General features: G+C 37.1%; 1 protein-coding gene across 2 annotated transcripts in view; it reads right to left on the bottom strand.

The window, feature by feature from the left end:
• Window positions 1–17,806, bottom strand: part of LOC121732407 — a 101,134-nt gene that overhangs the window by 11,469 nt on the left and 71,859 nt on the right. For both annotated transcript variants that reach the window (XM_042122280.1, XM_042122286.1), the window contains exons 4-15: window positions 6,626–6,698; window positions 6,176–6,282; window positions 5,633–5,824; window positions 4,789–4,965; window positions 3,340–3,522; window positions 2,954–3,133; window positions 2,584–2,703; window positions 2,175–2,286; window positions 1,678–1,847; window positions 1,487–1,578; window positions 1,293–1,405; window positions 132–1,115 (exon numbers count right to left, since the gene is read on the bottom strand). In XM_042122280.1, the coding sequence (XP_041978214.1) occupies window positions 132–1,115; window positions 1,293–1,405; window positions 1,487–1,578; window positions 1,678–1,847; window positions 2,175–2,286; window positions 2,584–2,703; window positions 2,954–3,133; window positions 3,340–3,522; window positions 4,789–4,965; window positions 5,633–5,824; window positions 6,176–6,282; window positions 6,626–6,698 (2,503 nt within the window). The remainder of the gene's footprint in view (window positions 1–131; window positions 1,116–1,292; window positions 1,406–1,486; window positions 1,579–1,677; window positions 1,848–2,174; window positions 2,287–2,583; window positions 2,704–2,953; window positions 3,134–3,339; window positions 3,523–4,788; window positions 4,966–5,632; window positions 5,825–6,175; window positions 6,283–6,625; window positions 6,699–17,806) is intronic.

The following is a 17,806-nucleotide window of genomic DNA, read 5'->3' on the forward strand; positions in this document are numbered from 1 at the left end:
CCAAATTTCATCTAAATTGAATCTGTCGTTTAAGCGTGTCTGATACCTCAAGAGACAGACACCTACAGACCAAGAACCTAGATATCTAAACATCCAGCTTAAATATTTTATTTAATAGTGGCGAAACATACGTTTTAGGAATAGTTGCTGTCGTCTGATTAAGTCTGTCTGTTTTCCTGCTCGTTCGTTTCTCGCGTTTCTCCAATACATTGCCAATTTCCGTTGAATTCGTGTTCCTGTATTGTAGCGGAACTTGAGCCGCTTCTTCCTTCTGAAGAAGGTTCGTCGAAACATTCTTTGGACTCTTCTCTAATGGTATCACTTTGAGGTGATCTTCATTTTCTCTACTAGCTATGATATCAATGAGATCGAAAAGTGTGTTTATTGTCGAAAAGTGGCTGTTATGCACATCATTCACGTCTCGTTTTCTCCTAGCGCCTGTATATGGTGTTGCTGTAGTTTGTAGACTTCTACTTTCATTAGATTCTAAATCTGACTTATTCTTTTGTTGTTTTTCAACCTTTTCGTTGGAAAATCTTTTCCTCCTTTTATCTACATATCTTTCGAAGTAGTCGTGTTTTAACTTATTAATATTCTCTGATACATCATTAGTATTTTCTATACCACGATCTGGGAACGTTCCTCCTTTTAAGATTGTCAACTGTGGTTCTGTTTCTTGTTCAGCAGAATCATCATATTCCGATGATTCCTCACGATGAAGAATTTCGTCCTCTTCAGGCTCATACACCGGTTGGTAGGAATAAAACTTGTGCCCTATAGGTTCCCCGTGCACATTGTAAACTGTGTATACAGCGGTGGGATAATTTTCACCTTCAGGTCCATCGGACTCTATCATATCTGCACTAACGTCTCCGTTAAAATCTAAGTCGAATTTCTTCATTATTTTGAAGTTAGCGTGTCTCAGGGTCGGTTTTTGGCTGTCGTGGTTATATTTATTGTATAAGCTATCTAGTTCAGTGTTACTCTCCTCTTGTCTTTTCAGTTTATTGTAGTACTTTCGGAGGTAGGCTGAACGCTTGTGCCGTACTTCAGTTTCGTCTGCGGATCGTCGTCTGCGACTCCATCTTATACGAGGATGTTGGTAGAGTGTACACCTGGAATAAAACAATGTTACTAAGGAATTTGTTGTTAGTAATTTGTAGTTAACGTTGTACTACTACTCTTTTAAGGAATATGTACTTTGGTTACTGTTTTTTGACTCTAATAAAAAAAAAAAGGAATCGAGCAAGCAACAAAATACTATTGCTGTCTAAAAATATGGTATGTCATACTTGGGAAGCTCTCTAGGGCTCCAATGTCCACCAATACACGTAGCTCCAGGTGGACCTTCGGACAGGACATAGCCTTTCTCACACTCGTACATAATTTGCTTGTTGTTTACCACCTGCAACGTTTAATAATTAGTTAATTAATTGATTGGTGGAAAGAAAAAAAATAAAATAATTGGCATATTGTGTTATTTTACCTTTTTAACATACGGTCTGTAGTCGTACAGTCCCATGTTGCCAACTAGTAGCACTTTTCCATTTTCCACGTAGCCAGGGAATGGACAAAACACTGTAACATTTTTTTTATTAATTTGAAGTTAGGTAAAGCGACCCATGATTTTATCGAAAATTTATAATAGGGCTACTTATAATAGATTATCATTCTAACCTTCTTCACATCTAGGCGTTTCTCCAGTCCACACTCCAAATGAGCACACCACGATAGGATTTCCTTTCAACTCAAAGCCGTCCTTACACCTGAACCTCGCTTTCATTCCGTGCTCAGTTTTTGGCGCTATGACCATCCCGTTCCTAGGATTTCTAGGCATCTTTTTACATCTGAAATTAAAAATATATGCAATTATTATAAAAGTTCTACTAATATTTATAGCTATTTATCGAGTGATAATACTCATAAGTCATAAATATGGTTTTAGTCCACCTATGTATTTTATTTTACTGTCCGTCTTCACAACTAGTCTACTAACAAAGTATCTAATAATTTCGTTTTGCGGTACTGTTTTTATTTCAGGTTCATTTACATTTTACGCCAATGAGGTTATTGGTAATCCTATGTTAAAATATCATATTGAATTCTCTTTCACAAAACAATCCAGATTTGTATATGTGGTTTTTACTTAACTATTTGGAGACTGTATTGATTACCTGGCTGGCTGACATCTTGGTATCTGCGTCCATGTGCCATTGTTGCAGGTCACCGCCAGGTTGTTAGACGGGAACTCGTAGTTCTTCTCGCACTCCACCATTATCATTTCTCCTGTAAAGCACAAGTATATTTTAGAATGTTCTTATAAAAGTTCGCAACAATCTGCAATCTTTTATTCTTTTTCTTGTTCTAGTAAATCGAGCTGGCGGGAATGCTATCACTTTAAATTATTATTTCTGTATCTACTTTTATTTAAACTGCTCTTTGTTGCATAGCTCGACGCTTTTGGAACCTGTTTATTCCTATGTAAATTTAAAAATGCATTGCTGCGTTGCCAATGAAAAATGTTTTTGTAATTTGTATAAGATGACTCATATTGTTATGCTTAGAAGTTAGATCGTAACTCACCATGCTGCACCATGGAGGAGCTGCCGACGATCTGCGTCTGCTCATGCGTGTCGTTGTCACCAGTTCGGTTCTCCATCATCACGACCCGTCCTTGTGATACATGCGGCACCACGCACGGGGCTGGAAATATCATAATCAAGAGTTATGTTTCAATCTCAAATATTTCCACAAATGTAATTGTTTTAGATTGGTGCTTTAAAACCTAATTATTTCTCTAGGCAGTGTGGCTGGATGTTTAGTGAGCGTCAAGTTGTATTTAGAAATTACTTTTTTCTCTCAAATCGAAAATCGTCTTCTATTCTTCTATTTATCATCTTCATCATCTATCAGTTATTTACCATCTTCTCATGAAAAAAAAATATAAGCGTACCTAAGCACATAGGCAGCGGGTGGCTCCAAGTGCCGTCGCTCTGGCAGATCGCTGATCCGTTCCCCTCCATCTTCATTCCGTCCTGGCATCGGAATATCAACGACGCTCCCAGCCCCGTCCCTGATGAAATGTTCTCGAGCCATCCGTTCCAAAGTTGCCCTGGATGTCCACAGTTGATTTCTGAAAAATATTTTAGATCTTTTGGTTATTTAGAACTTAAATTATGTAATGTCAAAATTAAAAACTAATTCTAAAACATTAAAATAATTGAGGATAGTTTCAAAAATTATTTCATCTCCCTGCTCACTTGTCTAATATCGATATTTAACGCTTGAAAATTAAATACCTAAGTGAATTTTTAGTAGGTCATAATTTCAATAAATTACCTTTGCACACAGGTTGCGCCCCCGACCACTTCTTATCGGCTCCACAGCGTCGCGTCGCGTCACCCACCAGCCGGTAGCCGTACTTGCACTCGTACGACACGACCGAGTTGTACGCGCACGACGTGTACACCGCCTTCCCGTGCCGCGGCGCCTCGGGCGGTGGACACTGCACCTGCGTCACCACTAGATGGCGACACGCGTCGCTTTACTTTCCGCACTAGATGGCGCTTAAGACGCTAGATAGCGCTAGAATCTTAGTTAGTGAAGCAGAGAATTAAGTTAATTTTTCGCTATTATATATAGTAATTTTTTAAATGTACTACAGCTTCTAAGTAAAATCTGATGTAACTTACCACAGAGATATCCGATTCGAGATAAATGTAAAGAACATGCACGGTAAAATAGTCATGCAGTAGGAAAATGAAACAATAAGATTTAATCCATATTTATTTTTCTACAACGTTTGAATACATTTCGTTTAAGAAGAAACTTGTAAACATAGATATAGATAATTTTATCAAGAAAGCTTTATCTACGTAATATCATCTACTTCGCACCACAAAGTTTAGGCTATAGGCAGTATTTGGTTTGGTTTACCATGGCCATTGAATTCTATCAGAGAATTTGGATAAATAACAACTCTATAGTAGTTCGACTACGTAAATAATTCAAATAGTCCCCTTCTCTCCTTCTATTTGCAGCAGGAAAGGAGAAAAATATGATTTAAATAAAATTATAACTCAGACTTATTATAGGACATCTCACTTGCTTATAGTCACTTTATTTAAGTTATTATTAAGGTTAAGCTGTGCCTAAGTGGGTTCTGCGATTTTCAGTGGAAACAGCGCTTTTGAATTTTAAAATGTCCGTTACTTAGACTGGTAACGCCATCTGTTGTAATAGCATGGAATTAATATTTTCTCGAAGCACGAACTCAGATTAGGCACACTTACGTGACTGTAAATATCGGACCGAGTCCAACCAAGTGTGAGATCCGATCATATTGCGTCATGACAATGATATTGCTGATGATAGCCATGATAAATACTAAGCGCCATGCCATCTAGTCCTCGGTAACAGATCCACGTAACTCCAAAACCATGCAACATTCCAAACGACACCGAAATCGGCAACTACATTGTCACGAAGCAATGCCAAACGCGAGGTCACTTATGATGAGTCCTGCTCAATCCTAACTCAAGACGGAGCTTACGTTTCTAAGCAGAAAATAAAACAATTCGAAACTTTAGATCATGCAATAAACTGAATAAAATTATATTCAATTTAGCTGAAGCAATGTTTTAACGTATCTTTAATGTTAATCATATTAATAAAATTTCAACATGCGCTATCAAAGCTGAGACAATTGGATCAGAGAACAAAGGAAAACGAAATGTTAGGATTAAGGAGGACTCATCATGTAATGTATCATCTGGGAGGGGTACTCACGGACACAGGTGGGGAGTTCCTTGGGCGCCCAGGCACCGTCGGCCTGGCAGTACCGCTCCGCCTTGCCCACCAGCTCGAAGCCCTGCCCGCACTGGACCACCGCCCGGCAGCCGAACGAGTGGCAGTCCGCTGTCACCCATCCATGGGGCACGTCACCGGGCTCACCACACGAGCGGGCTAGAAGGTGGTATTTAAGGGATTTATAAGGTGGTGGTTTCGATTTGGCGTTGAGTGTTGATCTTTCCTAGCCAGGTGGTGAAATTAGTTGTCCACAAGAAATGCTAGCTCCCGAACCTTTCTAGAGCTAGAACATTAGTTCCTCAGCCATAAAAGGAATTATAATTTTATGGCGAAGATCCGAAGATCAGAAAGAAAAAAACGAATCAATATTAATTGTAAAAGAGCATTGTGAAATCTAGATTAAGTTACTGGTTGGCCGAAACGTAACCCAAACCCTTATCTATTGTTCTATTCCAATTCTATTTCCTGAGGTACGCCTCTACCGAGTCCGCTAGATCGGTAGTTATTTAGGGCCCGGATAACCTTTATCAATTAGGTCTGATTTATTAAGGTCCAGGGATTTCCCGATTCGAACACAAAAATACAGCTCATTGAGCATTACAATTTATCTAACTCGCCGATCTCTTGGGACTTTTTGTAACGTTTGGTCGCATACAATTGTTTGTGTCTTCAAATGAATGATCTACCAAATAGCCATTGTACAGTTAACGATTACGAAATTTACGACCAGCCACAAAGGATCTATAAAGGAATGGGGTATAAACACAAACTTAATCATACAATTTTAAGGACCCCTTAATCTTAAAAATTGCCTTAAACTCACGTTCGCAGGTAATATCGGGGCCGTACCACGACGCCTGTCCGTCGATGGCCAGACACTTGGCACGGGGGAAGCCGTTAGTGACGTAGCCGGTGTGGCAGTTGTACTGCACCGTGGCGTCCAGGTCGAAGGTCGCTTGCTCGGGGAGCGCGGAGTGGCGCGCGTGTTCGATGGTGGGCGGCTGCAGGCAGTAGACTAGAACATGGAAGTTGTGTTAGCGGAAGTCAGGAGTGCTTCACAATATTGAAAGTGAGCTGGATGATTTTTCTAAAATGGCGTGGGTAGGTGAAATCCGAAAGTGTAGGAGATTACAGGGAATTGTGACTCTGCTATTGGTAAAACACAAAAACTTCGTCTAAAATTATCTATCAATCAAAATCAATTTCTGTATCAAAGAATCGAACGACTGAGCTGAAACATTATGGACTCAAAATCTGTCTGTCCTTAAATTCTTTAACAAGGAATCGAACAAGTTGAACTGACACCTTATCTATTGTGTTATTAATCTGTCTGTAAATTCTGTCATTGTTTCTATTTTGCACTTACTGTTCTCCTTGCAGGCGGGAGGCTGACCGGCCCAGGAGCCGTCGGCCTGGCAGCTGCGGCTCTGCAGACCCACCACGTGGTAGCCGTGCGGGCACGAGTACACCGCCCTAAAATACAAGGTCCATTAATGTTGAAACAATTACTTGAAACTAGAAAAACTATTCAATTTGCAAGCGTGCCTTGCTCTGAGGCTGCCAAAAAAGGTGTGACGTGACGTAGATAAATGACGCCGATTTTGTGATGCCGCTTAGGTAGTCCTAGTCTAGTTGTAGTCTTTTACTAAAAAGGTGACGCTTTTTAGTAAAAGACTAGAAGAGAGAAAATACTTGAAATAATTTTTAGTTTTAGTAGGATGACGAGTTTTGTACCTATGAAAAACGTACAGTCTTCAATATTCATACGACTCCTTTTTGAAAGTTGGTTAAACCTATAAATTGATTGGACACTCACTTGTCACCAAATAGTCTGCCGGTCAGTGTCACCTTGCCGATCTCAGGCTGCTCTAGCTCTGGACACTCGCGATCTGCAACAAAGATATTTAATAAGCACATGACTTATTGGACACTACAGTCATATTATACTTTTGTTTACTTTTATGGCGCCTTTAACTAATTTAATTTAATTTTTCTTTTCCCTGGAATGGGAAAAGCATACCGATTCTACAAATCCTTAGAACGAAGTTAAATTTGGTTTCAAAATTAGCTAAGCTAATCCTTGTAAATTCAATATTGTTAATAAAAACGCCCGGAACGCCTTAGAATTAAGCAGTTTGTGATTGTTGATCCTATAATGAATCTCGTTGTGATCTCGTCGTCGACATAATTTGTCGTGACGACTGACGAGTCGCCACTCGTCGGCCGTCGCCGAAAGCTCCCCAATCAATAATCCCGTGAAAGCTTTTATTAAGTCCCTTTTGATTAGCAAAGGTTTTTTTTAATTAAACTTCCCGCTCCGAAACAACTTCAATGGAGCTTTCGGCTTTGACAGATCAATTCAGATTTTTTTGCGAGATTTCATTAATTTTTCATGATAAAATTTCATTTCATCGAGTTGATTCACGGCTTGAAATGTTCATGAAATTATGATAAATTGGTATTTCGTTCGACAACTTGCGCCTAATTTATAATTAAGTCTTCAATCAAAATGACATTTTCACAAAGTTTTCCAACAAATATAGTCGATTAGCATAACTTTGTGGGACTAACAGACCCAACAAACTAACTTGAAACTTTTAGAAAAACATAATTTCCCTCTTCGGTCAAGAAAAGTCCCGAAGGTTTACGAATGCTATGAATAAATATTGGGCAACTTGTTCAATAACATAATATTGAATAATAATCGTCTTTTGGAAGTTTTTCGGAGTCCGGACAAACTTAACGTATATTAAATCGATAGCTTTTGCCTACTTCTTTAAAGATGAAGTGTTTGATAGACCGTGAGATGGTGACACAAAATTCTTGGTCATTTGTACTAGTATGGCGGTTCTTCAGGAGTCTAATTACGTAAAGGCAAAAAGGATAATAATGGTCATAGCGCTCCCACTGGCGGCCCAAACGTTGAACGCGTGTGGCTTACAGCCCGCCATAAAGACACGAAAACATTAATTTAAATAAAACAATTGAACCATTTGTACCAGGCTAATTTTTCCATAGCTAATCATTGTCGAGTAGCCATTCACGAAAATCACCTTGCCATACTTTTCCGACAGTTCCCAATGGCCGTCATACCATTGCAAAGGATGGTTTTTTTTTGCCAAACGATTTGTACCACCATGAAACTTTTTTTAACAGTTTCCTGTATGATCATAAGTAGAAGTCTGATAATGCCATACCTGTGGGAGGTGGCGAATGTGAACAATATTTTTTCAAAATCCTAAGATTTTATTCATAATTCAAATGGTTTTTCAAGTATGGCGCCAGTCTTTCCCTCTACTAGAAGTATGGCAAATATAATAATGGTCACATTGTATCGTATAATTTCCAAAAATCCAAATGCCATACGGGTACAAATCGTCCAATTTTTATCACTTTTTTGCTAAAGTCCTACAGCCATCCGCCCCATGGTTACAATCTGTAATCATTTTTTTTGGTACAATTGCATCCAAATGACGAGAATACAATGATGCTATGATGTAAAAAATGATTTTACGTATTTTAAAGTCGTATTTTGTGTATGGCATTACGCTACCGCCTACTTCTTTTTTTCGACTATCTGAAAATACAATAATTTTTGTGGAACAAATCGTTCGACACTCGTTATTTATCCGACGCGTTCGATTAACGCCCACGCGTTTGGGCCGCTAGTGCGAGCGCTATGACCATCATTTTCCTTTTTGCCTTTACGTAATTAGACTCCTGAAGAACCGCCATACTGGTACAAATGACCAAGAATTTAGTGTCACCATCTCCCGGTCTATGAGTTCTCACTTGTTTTAAAATTTTCGCAATCGCCAATCAACATAGATTTGACATAGTTTCACATATAATCCTACCATAATAATTAATAAAGCTTAAATTCTTTTTGTCTTTCTGTCTATGAAACGACTTCTCTAAGACAGTTGAGTGGGTCTTGGAGAAATCGGTTCAAAGACACATACGTCAGTTTGGGTTGTTGTTAAACTTAATTTAATATTATTTATCTCTATCTTTGTGTTTATTGACAAAGAATAATTTTAATATGAGTAAAGCTAATTTTAAGGGCGCGTTCAGACGTGCGCGTATTCTACGCGCGCGGATTCAGCTCGCGTATTTTCCCAAACGCTACAGCAGAAAACGCGCACATCTGAACGCGCCGTAACTCGTATTCGCGGTAGCAGACCTAGTATAATGTAGGACTCATCATTAACCCTGCGGTTGACGGCTCGATATATTTATAGCTGGAACATCGACGAGTCTCCCCCTGGAGGCAGATTGATATACCACAATAGGCTGTACTGTGTACAACAACGGAATCAGGCTTACAACCAGTGGTATTGCTAATTTATATCTGTAGGCATTTCATTTTAGTATAATTTTATCAAGTGATGTATCATAAAGTCTTGAAGAATAGAAATGTAAACTATTGAGAGGTAGGTATAAATTAAAATTACTTATCATAGCCCACGATTGGTATAAATATGTCTTTGTATACTTAGCTATATTCTTTTAATATCAGACTTTAGGTCTAGCTAAAGGAATTCAAATTACATAGAAATAAATAAGTTATTTTTGGAATCGGTCAACATTTAAGTATTTGAATTTAGAAATTGGAACCCAAAATTAGAAAATAGCTGACATTCCAAATTCAAAGAAACCGCCCCGACATCAGATATAAAGCCTTAAAAGCTCATTACACGAATATTAAATGGAAACCATCATTTTCCAAATGTTTAGAGCGACAAATCAAATAACATTAAACATGGATAAATACTGTTATAAGTATAATAAAATAGTCATATAGTAAATTAGAAAGTGTGTCTGTCTGTATATCTGTCTGTTTCCACTTCACGCCATTAAACCGATTTTGATGAAATTTGGTATGGAAATACTTAAAATACCGGGAAAGGTCACAAAGGATACTTAAATTATCGGGCAAAATGTACGTTTCTCGCACGATAAAAAATTCTACGGGCTTGCGGGCATCACCTAGTAAATAATATAGAAAGGGGGTGACAGACGTGCGAGTAAGTACGCGGACTTATGGCTCGACGATCTTAATCGCCTGTGTGTCAGCAAAGAGCCGCGAGCCGCGAGCCTGGGGGCATGGTAATCCAGTGTGAGCGATTCTCGTGTGTCACCGACGCGCGACGCGAGCCGAGTAAGTCCGCGAACTTAAAACCCTCGTGTTTAAGTTCGTACGTCTATCGCCTTTTATATTAAGTACTAGTTACTATCTAATCTGTGATGTAGGTATATTGTATAGGTATTAGTCGGTACTTATGTAGTCTTCATAGCACAGGGTGGCTCGCTCGCCGCCTCTCGGGGACTCGAGTACAAATTATCTACTTAACCCAGTTCCACACTTGCCAGGCACGAGGTATAAACTATAAACACCTCTATGAAGAAATGTGTTGGCAGTTAGGCGGAATTTTATCTTGAGGACCTTGAGGTCTTATAGCATAGTATATAAAAATAATCCTTATTTTTCCGCATAGACAGTTGGACCGATTTTAGTAAAACTGGTGCAGAATGCAGATATAGAGTGGACCACGGTAAAAGGCATAGACTACTTTTCGTCACGGGAACTGGCACTGATATTTTCTTTTTAAGTTGCGAGAAATATCTGAGTGTAAAAAATTAAATATAAGTAGAGTAAGAATTTTTATTGCAACATGCTTTTCAAATAACATAACCATAGCGCAGATTACTTATAGAACTTAAGGTCCACAATTCAAAACCTGATATTTTGCGCGTATTAAAAAAAAACTTCTTAACTCTAAAGTGGTGCATGCACATCGCAGTTCATAAACTAGCTTATTAAAAAGTTATTACAGGTCGGAAGTAGAAAGCGAGCAGCAAGTCGGATGTGTTTGCTTCGAATCGATTCCGTCTAGAATCGACAATTGCCTCGGGCGGGAGAAAATGTATTATTGAGAATATGGATATTGAACACAAATATCATTATACTACTATACTAGAACTGGTTTTGTTCTTTTAGATATTAAATTACAAGATAACGCCCGTAACTCTGTTGCGCCAAAATTCGTTTATAGCGCGGGACCCGCAAATTTTTTCGGAATGTTAAGTATTCTATGTCCTTTCCCGCGACTCAATGTGCCATGTCAAATTTCAGCAAAATCGGTTCAGCGGTTTGGGCGTGAAGAGGTAACAGACATACAGACGCACTTTTGCATTTATTATACAATATATTAGTGTGGATAATAGAGAGACAAAAAACACTTAAGTAAATAAATAAATAAAATAATTAAAGTTATGGTTATAGTTAAATATGGCGTCCTTTATCTTTAACTTTAACCTTAACTTTAACCGGAGAAATTCACAGATGTCTGTTGCGTTTATTTTTTTTATTGAAGCCACAGGTAACGGGATTAAGGCGAATAAAAATTGAATTATCCGTAAAAATCGACAGGAAAAATATAACACTGTAAAACATAGTAAATTTTCAGATATACGTATATGAGCAGAGGTTAAATATGGCGTCCTTGGACGCCATACTTAACTTTAACCAAAGATTTGACATTTTGCACTGTAATTATAGTTAAAGTTATAGTTAAAGTTAGTTGGTGCAACCCAACCTTACTGACATTACGTTTTGTATCAAAGGCGCTGCCGCTGTCTCTGGTATTCGATGTCCGACAAACTTTCATTAAATCGTCGCCCTGACCCCGGAATGTTCTAGACGAGAATTTCTTAATAAATATCTAAGTAGGCGCATCAAACACTTAAATAGCGAGCGCCGCATCAAACTCCGTTTTACAGCTTTGTCGACTGAAATTTACGACGAAAGAAATCCGATTGGAAACGGGATCGGGCAAGATCAGATTGGATCATCAATTAGGATGATACGATTCACTCGAGTCATACGAATGAATTCATTCATTTTTCTTTAAATACATTCATTCGGCATGTCTCATTGTGTGCTGTAACGCGTTTCTTGGAATGAAAGACGCCAATTGGAAGTAAAAATTTAGCAAAATTAAACATTCGATATCACCTTTAAATAAGAAATAAGTATGATAAAAATGTAACAGAATTTTATTTTTAATTAATATATTAGTATGATAGAGAAGCATTCAGCGATTACCTTCTCTTATGGACATTTGTAGCAAGAAAGCATGTAAGTACGTTTTCAATGCATCTGCAAATAATAATAAAGTTACTGAAACAGATAGATCAAAATCGTTTTTATCTATTTCCAAGCGGTAACAAATCTACAGACACAGATAGACATGAAAGAATACTTAACTCTGTTTACGTGAATATTTTATGTTATAAAAACTCAACTCCACTAATGGGCATTGGACATCATATCTGTAGCACTTTCAAAGTTCCTAAACCGGTTAATATGGAGGTGTTCTACAGGAGTTAAGCTTGCACTCACTTTGAGTAGTACTTTAACGGGCATTAAACAGTTTCAAAGAGCACTTAATATTAAGTTGTAACGACCCGAAAGCCTGAAAAAACATGGCGAATGGAGAGCTTTATTGAAGTTGGTAATGTGTATACTATGTTGTAAATTAAATTAAAATTAAAATACATAATGAAATAAAAATTACACGTCATATCACGGACGTAAAAAAATTTTACGTCCGTGCGTCATATATTTTTATAATTTTTATAAACGAAATTTTGTTTGTGTCTGTGAAATAGGGTTGCTGAGGATTCCTCTTCCTCATAATGAGGAAGTTCCGCAATAATTTGGGTTCCTCAACCGTTACCGCGTCCTCATAAATAAAAATACAAAAATCCTCTTCCGCTATCGCTTCCTCAAAATTTAAGAGGAATTTATGAGGAATTTCACTGCGCATGCGCGTCGCGTATCCAATCATGGCAACGCACACGCCAGAGCGCGATGCCGGACCGAACGGGCGCTGCTGTTCCTTGTTCCTTGTCTCTCTCGCCACCCGCGCTGTTCCTTGCTTGTTTGTTTTAATTTTATTGACATAATATAGCAAGCGTTGTGTTGTTTACGCGTGTACGCACTACGCAGCTACGTACGCAGTGCGAATAATCTAATAATTTGATTTCTATCGAAAACCGAAATGATACCGAAGTGTAGTGCTATATCAGGGGTTCCCAGACTTTTTTGTCCACTGCCCACTTTGAGAACAAAATATGTTTTAGTGCCCCCATTGTTTCACCTACTTTCTTTTCCTAATTTAAATTAAGGGGCTTTTGCCCCTTAATTTGTCGGTAATATTAGCCCCCACAGCCTCTACAAAACGCCGCCATTTTTTTTGAGTCCCACACTGCCCCCCTTTAGATCTTCAGCGCCCACAAGGGGGCGTAATCACCCACATTGGGAAACGCTGTACTATATGGACGTACTTCCTCTTCCGCTTCCTCATCCGCATCCTGTTCCTCAAAAAAATATCCTCTTCCTCATCCGCATCCTCTAAATTTGCGCGTGACAATTCCTCTTCCTCCTCCTCTTCCTCATAATCACTTCCTCAACAACCCTACTGTGAAATACATTTAAGGCGGGATTATATGATTACGTCTGGCCTATGCAGATATAGATTATATCTGCATAGGCCAGACGTTTTAGAATTTGAGGCAAACTAGCTCAATAGATGGCGCTCGAAAGGTACATATCATAGACATAATATATACTGGTACATATTTACATAGCAAGCCATCGTCGATTTTAATATTTTCAGAAATAGTGTGATCACGTGGTAAACTCGACATGCAGAGTAAGAATTAGCAGAGAGGCCATGTTCACCACTTGATACAAACGAAACCTTTAATGAATTTTGTATTATAATACGAGTAAAATGATGTATTAGGTATTTAAATATGTACCTTATTATATTTCAACTTTAATAATAATCTATACTAATATTAGAATAGTCTGTCTGTCATCTTTGATTTTGATTCATGTTGAACCATTTTTTATGAAATTTGGTGAAGAAACTAGAAAGGATACTTTTATCCCGAAAACATTTACGGTTCCTGTATATTCGCAAATTGTTGTGACTTGTGAGTAAAGAATTAATAATTGTACAAATGCTCTTTACTATTTATTTTAAATGTCGTCGCGATTTTCGTTCAAAAATATAATTTTTTTAATAAAATCAAATAAGGTTTTAGGGCATTTCATTTCGATCACAATATATTTTCTGTAAAGAATCCTTAGTTATTTCCTCCCGAGGTGCACCAAAATCATGGTGTAGGTATCTATAGATCTAGATCTATCCGCATGATAATAGCACTATGTTTTTGCGATTTCTTGTGCAGATTTCAGTACTCCAGTGCTAAGATGTGATAATTTTTTCTATTGCTATGGATTGGACATGTGCGATAAAATAACATAATATCATTTTACAAAGTTTTGACACATAGATAACTATCTGTTGCAGTACTCTGTACATTGTTTTCTGACTAAGCTGTAATGACTTTAAAACCTACCAAAAACGTAAAAATGATCGTTTGGCGAATGTAAATTATCAAATAGCATCTTATTAGATAGTCTCTCGCCATATAATTTAGGTTACAAACCAATATTGTAGTATTTGTAAACCAAAAATGTTGACTAGGTTCCGAAATAAAACTCAGTCTACTGACCATTGCTCAAGACGTCAAATTACGGCGCTGTACTATTGTACGGCCAGAATACGGGGATATATTTGTGGACATACTTTATGATAGACAATCAGCCTCTGACATACAGATTTGACTGTCATTCAATTTTTATCCATCAAAGCGCCTGTGGAATTAAAGTGGCAAATTCAAAATCAAATCGTTGCTTTTGTAAAATAACAAATCGTTCGAATTTATGATCTAAACTACTTATTTTTATTATTATTATTATTATTTATCAAAAACGAAGCTGACCAGGACCTTCGAAATCATAATTTAAACATTTTGGTGTAAAAATATTTTTTCCTGCATTTATTTTCGCTGAATTCTAGTCGAAATAAAATTTTGAAAGTATTATTCTTTATTACTCTTTTTTTAGTAGTAAATGGATTTAAATCAAAATTCGAAGCTGTCAGGAACCTTGGTAAGGAACGTAACAAAGCTACAAAAAATGTTTAAATGCTTATAATTACTTCTGGTCAAAGTTCTAGTGAAAATAAAAACATTAAATTTCACTAATCCTCGTTGTATACGGCCATGACAACATAGAATATCATTGGCCATGAGTCATGACACTACGAAAAATAAAAACGAATGCTATAACCAATTTTCGTATATTTGGTGGATTGTAGATGGTGGTTTCGTAGATGGGTTAAATTTTGGAAAATATTGCAAAATGCAATGTTCGGGATATGTTGTAAAATATAAGATTTTCTTTAAATTTTTGGCTCGAGTCACAATCAGCCTTTTTGCAAATAATAAAAAATCTTTGAAATTAAATGTTCTAGGCTTTATACAGAAAAATAATATTTATTTTGCTTGTGTAAAGTTTTAGGTCTTTTTCTGAATATAATCTTCTAGAATAGCTACAGTTCTAACTTACTTTAATGATAAAACAAAACCACAATAACCAGGCATGTAAAAAGTATAAAACTAGCCCACACAAAGTTTCTTCCTAGAGCCGAGAGCGGTATATCCCGTGCAATAAATCTCTACCCCACAAAGGAAGCCGGAAGTGAGCCCGTAGATATACCACCTCCGTTATGAACCGGAAGTGCACGATGTAAATGAACAGTCGACTATGTTAATTACAGAAAACCTCTTTGAGCTGAATTTGGAAGTTTGTGAAATATTTGCGTATTATGTTTCTTTGCATTTAATTCATTAAATATAATGTAGAGTAAGTAATTTGTATCCTTTTAATAAAAATTTCCATGTTATCTTTTACTTTCCTTTAGCGGTTTTGTATGTATAAATTTTAAAATAGTTTTCACTGCATCAAGAACGTACTTAAGTTGTGTATAGCATCGAAATCAAATATTGTATAAAATAATCACCTAATTCATCCTACTAATTCTACTAATATTATAAAGGCGAAAGTTTGTTTGGATGTATAGATGTATGGATGTGTGGATGTGTGGATGTATGGATGTTTGTTACTCTTTCACGCAAAAACTACTGAATGGATTTTAATGAAACTTTACAATAATATAGCTTATACATCAGAATAACACATAGGCTACAATTTGAACCGACTTTCAAAATGGGGGAGGTGTTATGTTCGTTTTCTTATGTTATACTCCGCCGTTTGTTAACCGATTTTCAAAATTTTTCTTTTGGTGTATAGGGTATCATCCCAATTTGGTATTATATTCACAAAAGTGGTGATCTTATGAAGGATCCATAAGTAATCGAGGGAACTCCTCAAAATGTATAGGGAAACATGTGGTGACTTCGGTTTCGTGAAAAGTATTCTAAGCATATGCTACCAACAAGTAAGATTTTGCACCGAGGTATACCTGGTATACCGTGGTTCGGAAGGTGCTGAGAGAACTCCTGATTCTTTATAGATACAAGTTTGGGAGTTTCGGCGTTGTTTTAAGAACGGGAAGCATATGCTACTATGCAAATTACATTCATCATCATCATCATCACTACCATATTATACCATGCATCGTCCCATGATTATGAGCCTATTATTGGTACTTTTCATAGTCTTTTAGATCGAGACTCGAGTTTGTCAAGCGATAATTTAAAAAAATCTATACTTATAATATTATAAACCTGAAGAGTATGTTTGCTTGAACACGCTTATCTCAGGAACTACAGATCCGATTTAAAAACTTATTTCTAATTTCAGTGTTACATAGCTCATTTATCGAGTAAGGCTATTGGCTATATTATTATTATCATGCTACGACTAATGCGACCGAAGAAACTCAGGAAAATGTGGGAAAAACGGGGGAAATATTAGAAAGGGTATCAATTAACGTATCTCACGAACTACTGGAGCAATTTTTATGGCAATATTTGGCACATAATATGTACATAGGAGACCACGTGAAGAGAGTATAGCTATTTTTCATGGGAAAATGTACGGTTTCTGTAAAATTCCTAATTTACGCGGGCGAAGCCGCGCGGGACATCTAGTTTCTAATATTTAAAACACTGGTGGTTCGTAATTCGTATTCCACGATCATGAAATGCCTGTTGCCTTTAGTCAAAAAGTCAAGAAGTCTAAACTTTATTTGAAGTTATGACATATGAGTTAATCGTCTCAATCACCCTCAATCAATCTTTAATTATGTGTAAATAAAAAGTTTAGAAAAAAGAAACACAAGGCGAACATTTTACATATTACTACAGTCCCGACTTCTTTTACAAAAACCTTTAACAAAACATGTAGCACATTATAAATAGCCAGATAGGACAGCTCCCTAGGGCCGGCATTTAAATATTCCTTTTCCATTCCGCAGCCGTCATGATTACGGAAAACTGGAATTTAAAATCGGACATGAGGTAATCCTGTTACGAAAATGCTTTTTGGGTCAACTTGCGACTGAAGGAACATGTGATATTAATTTTACCTTTTTATGCGGATGTTTGAGATTTAAATAAAAAACTAGACTGTCACTTTTTACTTGAAATCAGCTAATTAATTATTATCAAAGAAGTTGGTTCATACTTCATAGGTACATGGCGCCTGCCGAACCTACGTATTTGCTCAAGTTAAGCGCCCCACATACGGTACGATTCGTCTATACGATCGATCTGATGAAAACCGTGACGATTGAATATTGATCGCATCAAAAAGGTCGCTCATACACGAAACGATTGGTCGTAACGATCGATCATTTACTTGTTTGAAGCTGAAGTAGGTACGTATAAAGATGTGGCGGTAGCATTGATTCGGATGCAAAAGAAAAAAAGAAAGCCTAGAATGCTTTAGATTCTAGAAGAATGTAGCGCCAGAGTGAAACAACATCGAATCGTTGATCGTAAAGAGGCATACCTACACTGTCGATTCATCGTTACGATATTCATAATTGGCATGGGTTTTTGTTGCGATGTCCGATATCATCTTCGATTAAGTAAATCGTTAACGATCTTT

Source organism: Aricia agestis, chromosome 1, assembly GCF_905147365.1.
Source record: "Aricia agestis chromosome 1, ilAriAges1.1, whole genome shotgun sequence".
Taxonomy (NCBI): domain Eukaryota; kingdom Metazoa; phylum Arthropoda; class Insecta; order Lepidoptera; family Lycaenidae; genus Aricia; species Aricia agestis.